The 8,318-nt window shown below is 36.9% G+C and overlaps 1 protein-coding gene across 1 annotated transcript; it reads left to right on the top strand.

The window, feature by feature from the left end:
• The first annotated feature begins 5,751 nt into the window (after nt 1-5,751).
• LOC133779083 (3-hydroxy-3-methylglutaryl-coenzyme A reductase 2-like) lies at nt 5,752-7,510 on the top strand. Its single transcript, XM_062219082.1, is given in 3 exon segments — nt 5,752-5,939; nt 6,336-6,968; nt 7,309-7,510. Coding segments are annotated over 3 exon segments (1,008 nt in total). The 3' UTR covers nt 7,496-7,510.
• Nucleotides 7,511-8,318: the final 808 nt, after the last annotated feature.

Below are 8,318 nucleotides of genomic sequence, written 5' to 3'. Positions count from 1 at the left end.
GAATTTAGAATGATCAACAAATGATCATCTATTAATATATGAATTAAATCTTTATGGAAAATGCTAAGTTTATAAAGATATTTAAGTCACATTAGTCTTTTGAAATATAATAACTAATATATATAATACCTTTACCAAGATGTCTATCCACATCAGTAATCCACATGTTGATTACTTGCATCCCATATACTTAGTAAACCATTCTAACAACCATTCATTGAAAATTTTATACTATAATATATTGCTCACTATTTTATTCATTATATATGATCTTAATTATCTCATATCTTGAAATTTTATTATATTTATATAAACTATTCAAACAATAATTATAACATTTAAATATAATGAAATTGTACTTTTATTTAAATTAGGGTTGTTCATATAAACCATGGACCGTGGTTCAAAACCCCAGCAAATCTGCACCGCATCATTGAAGATTGCAACCGCTAGAACCGTTGGCGACGGTCCGGTCAAATCCGGACCATTTAAAAAGAGTTGGTATGGTCACAGTTCCTCCATTATATCTGATGGTCTAAGATGGAGGTATCTTTATTCTTTTTAATATATATATATATACTAGTGTTTTTGATAAAAACCCTAAACATACTGCCTCTCTCTCTCTCTCACTCACTCTTAGTATGACTTTCTCTTCCTCTCCTCCCTCCCTCCATCACAGGCTCATACCTGTGTTGACGTTGACGTAGACAAGCCATTGAAGGTTGAAGAATGAGTCCCTGAAGCACACACCATGACACGCTCCTTGTCTCCCTCCCTATTTGTTTCTCTTTATCATTGTTGACATGAAATTAGAAGGGCCCTGTAGTCACCGAAGCCATTTCATTCAATAGTGGATGAAGTCGATTGAGTCCTCTTAATGAATGAAGGAATCTTCTGTTAATAATTGGTGAGGTAGTTTAGAAGGCTATAAATATTAGAAGTTTTTTCTATAAAATAGATGATATGATTTAGAGAAAAGATTGTATATCTACGTAGGAGTACAGCTGACATGAGGGTATTTGATTGTATGAGCCCTTGTAAGTACAATCTATTTTGATTTTGTTCATTAAGACTTTATTTATTATATTTTTTGTGTATTTTCAATATACTTACATTTAAATTAGTTAAAATGGGGCAAATATATTGTTCCTTATGCAATAATCGAACAACATTGCAAATTGGAACTCAAAAATAATTTAGTGGACTTGATCGAGGAAGGAATAGAGCTTGTTGAAATGGCTCTCGACACACAAGCCTTTTGGGAAGAAAATGATCCTTGGCTAGGTGAAATAGCATCAGATACATTTTGCTTGGTATTGCAATTTTATCTATGTTCTGTATTTTTTTGTGTCTAGCTAAAGCTATATACTGGTTTGAAAGCTTGTGCACTCCAGCCATTGACAATGAGAATTTTTCATTGCGTTTTGTCTAGTAATGATGCTTGAAATTTGTAGATATGTAATGAATGCACTGCAATATATTGTCAAAAATGTGACAGATACTCATAATCAATGAGGTAGGACCAAAGTTTCCATTTTAATTGTATATTAACAACCACCTTTATTTATTAAGTTTTTTAACCATTGGGAAGTATGATTCTTGTTTATCGTACATGTTCAAAAGACATATTTTGCCAAAACATGGTTTAGCTTTAATAAAATAGTTTGGATCTAGATCATAACATTTATATGGCATATCTTAGGTTTTAGTTGTTGTGACACAAACAACATATCAATCACTATCAAGCTCGATCGACAAATCTGGAAAATGTTAGAAAAGATTTACCTATCCAAGCTTTTACGTGATGTATCTATCTAATACATTCTGTATTTAATTTGATATCTATCAAATACATTGTGTTTTTAATTCGATACATAATCTTCCAGTATGTCTTTACAGACCACAGACCTGCTGACAGTTTAAAAACCAGAATATATAAACCAATAGCAGGAATTATAAGGCTTAGCTCATTTCAATTATGAGCTAGAGGATTGTATTTATAATGAATGTGTGAGGAGTACAGAATATTCTAGAAATAAAATCATAACAACCTGATGATTAGCTATACACGGAATACAAAGAATATCCTCTAGCAACTCTAACAACCTACCTAGTAGGACTACAAAGGGGGACCACTAATCTAACAAATTCTTTACAGCTTGGCAGAGTAAATAAACATTACTGTAACAAATAATTAACCTCTGATTTTCATTTTCTAACAGCCCCTCTTAAACTAAGCGGGGTTTCAACCACTCCAAGTTTGTCACTAAGAAAATGAAACCAATGATGAGTGAGGTTCTTTGTTAAGCAATCCACGATTTGATCATGCGATGGAACATATCGTACTTGCAGTTCCTTCTTTAACAATTTGTCTCTAACAAAATGAACATCCAATTCTATATGCTTTGTTCTAGCATGATAGACCGGATTTGTTGCTAACGCACTTGCTCCCATATTTTCGCACCATATTATCAGAGTGTGAGGCATAGGAAAATCGATCTCACTGAGTAGCGACTGAGTCCATGAAATCTCGGCAGCTACATGGGAAAGAGCTCTGTATTCTGATTCAGTGCTAGACCGAGACACTACTACTTGCTTTTTAGAGGACCATGACACCAAAGTATCTCCCAAATAAACACAATAGCCAGCCACACTTTTCCTATCATCAGGACAGCATGCCCAGTCGGCATCGCAATACCCTTTGATTCCCAAACTATCCGAGTATTTGATGTGAAGGCCATGGTGAAGTGTTCCCTTTAGAGACCTTAAAATTCTTTTTGCTGCACACCAATGAGAGGTTGTAGGAGCTTGTAAAAACTGACTCAATTTGTTTATAGCAAAGGATAAATTCGGCCTTGTATGAGTAAGGTACTGGAGACCATCAATAACACTTCGGTACATTGTTGGATTCTCAAGAGGTTCCCCATCAGAATTTGATAACGCCTTGCCCACTGTCATAGGCATTGTGCATGTCTGTAAATGAGTCATCCCTGTTCTTTTAAGTAGCTCCTTTATATACTTAGCTTGACTAAGATAAAGGCTGGTTATATCTCTATGAACTTCAATACCTAGAAAGTAATGAAGTTGTCCCAAATCTGTCAAAGCAAAAGCATCATTCAGTTTTGAAGTAAATTGTTGCAATTTTTCAGTGTTTTTACGTGTAACAATGATGTCGTCGACATAGATGAGCACAATAATGATCAAAGTTGGTGTTTTGTAGAAGAAGAGAGATGAGTCGGCCTTAGAATTTCTGAAACCCCGGCTACTAAGAGTGTTCTTTAGTCGATCATACCAGGCCCTTGGGGCTTGTCTTAACCCATATAAGGATTTTGAGAGTTTGCATACAAAGTTTGACTTTCCTTGTTGAACAAAACCTTGGGGTTGACTCATAAACACATCCTCCTCTAGTTTTCCATTAAGGAAAGCATTGTTTATGTCTAGCTATCTTATGTCCCAAGATCGTGATACATCTATTGAGAGCACAATTCTGACTGTAGAGGCTTTATTCACGGGGCTGAAAGTTTCGCCGAAATTGATCCCAGGCTGTTGATTGAAACCTTTCGCCACTAATCGAGCTTTCAATCTTTGAACTTAGCCATCTAAATTCTTCTTCACCTTGAACACCCATTTACTTCCAACAATGTTCATGTCTTGACTTTTGCCAACCAAAGTCCATGTACCATTGTTTTCAAGTGCTTGTAACTCCTCTAACATTGCTTGTTTCCAGCCTTGGTGAGCAAGTGCTTGCTCCACAGTATACGATTCCTCTTCATCATAGTTCCACTGTGATTCTCCCACATAAACCTTGGGTTTAAATATACCAGCTTTGGATCTGGTTGTCATAGGGTGAGAGGGTATCTTTGGTGTGGCAGGGACAAAACATCTGACTGAGCTAAAATATCAGAATTTTCATTACTCAAGTATTCAGGCTCCTGCTGATATATATCAGGTTAAGCAAAAAAAGGAGAGTTTATAGAATCAGATTGTACTTGATTTGTGGTCGTGGGGGTCTCTTCTTCAGGGTGCTGAGATGCAAGGGTACTACCAGCTGTATGTTGGACGTGAGGTTGAGCAACATAAGAGGAAGATTGAGACTGAAATGAGCCAAATAAGGCGGTCCAATATGGGACAGTGACTTGAATTTCTTGTTCAGGTTTGAAATTGTTTAAAAAAGCTGACTTAAAAGGAAAATCATTCTCATTGAAAATTACATTTCGTGAGATATAAAATCTACTAGTTGTACTTAGGCATTTATGCCCCTTACGATGATCACTATAGCCAAGGTAGACACATTTAATTGAGTGGTACTGAAATTTATGTGTTTGGTAAGGTCTAACACATGGATAACATGCTGAACTAAATATTTTTAGGAATTGGTAGTCAGGCTTTTTAGAGTATAACACCTTAAATGGGGACTGATTTTGAAGCACAGGGGTAGGTAAACGATTAATAAGGTAAACCGATGATTGGAAAGCATCCCACCAATATTTTTGTTGCATGCTCGCTTGAGCCAAAAGTGTTAACCCCATTTCTACAATATGCCTATGCTTTCTTTTTGCTCTCCCATTTTGTGCAGAGGTGTGAGGACATGAGTGTTGGAAGTGTATGCCACTGTCTACAATATGTTGAGTGAAAGCTTGAAATTATCCCCCTAGTCGGTACGCAAGGCCTTAATTTTTCTTTCAAATAGATTTTCAGCATAATTTTTAAACTGAATGAAAGCTGTGACAGCCTCGGATTTGGCCTTGAGGGATATATCCATGTGTAACGACTATAATCATCAACAAAGTGAATGTAGAACCTATAATTAGTGTTTGACATGACTGGTGCAGGGCCCCAAAGGTCCGTGTGGACTAAGGCTAATGGTTGTGTGGCTCGATTTTGATTTGAGGCAAGGGGTAAAGCATGAGACTTACCAAAACAAGACTTACAAAAAGTTTCTTTTTCATTCAACACTTGTTTTACATTAACTTGGCTCAAAACAAGATGTAAGGTTTTACTGGACGGGTGGCCTAACCTCCTATGCCACTTGTCCTTGATTGAAGAGTAAAAGGGCTCAACAACATGTTGACTTTCTTTGAATTTTGAGACTAAACCAGTAAAGAAAATGGGCTCAATGTTGGCGACCTTTGATGATGACCGATTCCGTAAGCCTTTGATATCCCCAAGTTGGTAGAGACCCTCTTTAAGCTTCCCTTGAAGAAGAGCCCTCCTTGTTGCTAGGTCCTTCACAACACAACCAAAAGGGAAAAATTCAACAGAGACATTATTGTCTGAAATGAGTTTGGAGATACTGAGTAAATTTATTGTAATATTAGGAATATGTAAAACATCATTGAGGAGAAATTTATGACTGGAGGCAGAGGCAAGAGAGATTTTACCAACATGAGCGATTGTGAGTTTTTGCCCATTACCGACTGTTAATTGTTCCTTACCAGTATACTCATCTCAGGTGTTGCAACAAATGTCGATACTCCCCGAGTAGTTTTGTGAGAGTTGTTCTGTGTTGCCGCACCCATATATGCCTCATCATAACGATTGTAGCAAGATGCAGCAGAATGCCCATATCGACCACATACTTGACATGTGGGTTTAGAATTACTACCACTCCGACCTCCTTGACCACGAGCGCGACTGCCTCCACCTCGGAAAGAACTCGAAGTGCCTCGATTTCCATTGCCATTGCCAGAGTAATATTGTGAGTTGTTCCTGCCATTTGAAAAGGGTCGAGTAGTAGCCATGTTGGCTATAATGGCAGTGGTGGCAGCAAGAGCACATGCAGTACCCAGGGCTTCGTGTGAACCAGAAATGGCACTTAAGCGTTCCATCTTGTTATCAAAACTGAGAAGGATGTCTTGGATCTCCTACCAAGATGATGTGGGTCGAGCTTCAATGAGGACCACTATCGATATGTACTCCATATCCAAGCCAGACAGAACGTTTGCTACAAGCTATTTTTCAAGATATGGTTCTCCAGCAAGCGTGAGCACATTCGCCCATTGATGCTTTTGTCGAAGATACTCACTCATAGTAAGGCCTCCTTTTTGAACGGTTTGAATTTTTGTGCGCACCTCATCCATCTTTGAACGTGAGTGTGCACCAAACAAAGTTTCCAAGGCTGTCCAAAGAGCTGATGAGGTATCACAGCTCATAACTTCAGTGGCTATGCTCTCAGTCATAGAGCCACCTACTACAACAAAACCCCCTTTCAATAACACATCATTATAATACTATTAAAAAAGTATTATAGTATATATAAAGTAAATGAGTAAAGTAACACGCGGCAAATGAAAAAAAAAAGCGGCAAATTTTCCTTCTCATTTTCCCTATCTCAGACTGAACCAATCTTCATCTCTTTCACTCTCTGTCTCATTTTCCCCTATATTCATTCAAAATTTTCTGATCGACGACAATGGTTGCGAACCGCCTTGCTCCATCGTTCGAACCCCCAACTTGGATCGTCAGGTTCTTACAACATTGTCCTCCGAAGAAGATGAGGATATTATTAAATCGGTAATGGAGGGTAAGGTGTCGTCCTACTCGCTAGAGTCCAAGATCGGAGACTGTAAGAGAGTCACCGCGATTCGACGTGAGGTGCTTCAGAGGACGGAGGGAAGGTCGCTCCAGGGTTTGCCTTTGGAAGGGTTCGATTACGAATCTATTTTGGGGTAGTGTTGAAAAATACCTGTTGGGTACGTCCAGATTCTAGTGGGGATCGCGGGTCCATTGTTGCTCGATGGGTTCGAGTATTCGGTGCGGATGGTGACTACGGAGGGTTGTTTGATTGCGAGTACAAACAGAGGTTGCAAGGCTATCCATTTGTCTGGTGGGGCTACCAGCGTGTTGTTGAGAGACGGCATGACTAGAGCACCGGTTGTGAGGTTTAATTCTGCCAAAAGAGCTTCCGAGTTGAAGTTCTTCTTGGAGGACCCTGAAAATTTCGAGACACTTTCCATCATCTTTAACAGGTTAGTCTATGCTTCATAAATATCATATGTATATATGTAAAGTTTTATCTATTGTTTGTGATTTTGGTGATTGAAATTTTAACATGGAGATCGATATCATGTTTTTCTTTTCTCTCTAATTTAATAAAAATTTGAGTAATAAAGCAGGAAGCTGAATCTGAGGATCCGAAAGTATTAAAAGTAAATAAATAAAGAAAGAAAGAATAGAAAAATCACGTAAAGGCTGAATCTTTAGTCAATATACAGCCGTGAAGTTTCTTTCAAATGTTAGATTCATCGAATAGTAATGAATATTAGATATGAACCATTTGTCTTATTGGGTTTTGGTCATCGTCTCCAGGTCTAGTAGATTTGCCAGGCTCCAGGGTATTCAGTGCGCGATTGCTGGAAAGAATGTGTATATCATATTTACCTGCAGCACGGGAGACGCCATGGGGATGAACATGGTTTCAAAAAGAGTTCAGAATGTTCTTGATTTCCTTCAAAACGACTTTGATGACATGGATGTTATTGGCATATCTAGTTAGTTTTTTTTTTTGGATTATTATATTTATATTTTTAGACCATTTAGTCACTTTTCTTTCTTGTGAACTTGTCAAATTTTTCTTCAACCTGAGTTGTTGCTGTTGTTCCTTTTTTCAGTTATGTGCAGTAATACACCCCCTATATTCATATCCCTTGAAGATGAAATCAAGGAAAATAAAACATTTAAATAATCAAATAATGAAATAGTTTAATTTGGAAATAAATTTCAAGAAAATTATTTTATTTGATTGCTATTTTGGCTTGTATCCATTCATTTATTAGAGAATTGAACTGTGTCTTTTATTTCATTAGATAAAATAGAAGCGAATAGAATATCTGAGTAGTATCTGCTCAACCTTTTATTTATTAGGCTAACTTTTTATGTACTATGGAAGGCTTATGTAGAAAATTTTATTTATTAGATTCAGCATGCCTATTTACTTGAAATAGAAAAATTAATATGAAAAACTCAATGTAAAGTTAAAAAAGAGTTGACGTTCAGCCAATCATTTTGTTTACAAGAGAGCATAAACATTTATTTTTGTAATGGGTTTTGTGGATTAAGTTGGGATCAGATTGTATACTAGTTTTTTGTAATGAATCCACTTATGCTTGTTTGTTTTTATTAAATAGCCATTACCACTGGTTTTCTGAGGCCATAATTTTATAAATTCAAGGGTGAAAAGTGGAAGCTTTCCAATAAGATAACAATATATGTATATATTGTTAGACAAAGTAATATTACATGATTAGTTTTCTGTTTCTGGTTTGTTAGTTTTGTTAGCTTCAGTTGTATTCAGTTAGACTGTTACAACTTCCATCTAT

The sequence above is a fragment of the Humulus lupulus genome, chromosome 5 (genome assembly GCF_963169125.1).
Source record: "Humulus lupulus chromosome 5, drHumLupu1.1, whole genome shotgun sequence".
Taxonomy (NCBI): Eukaryota; Viridiplantae; Streptophyta; class Magnoliopsida; order Rosales; family Cannabaceae; genus Humulus; species Humulus lupulus.
Note: the sequence above shows the minus strand (reverse complement) of the source record. Positions and strands in the feature narration are given on the sequence as shown.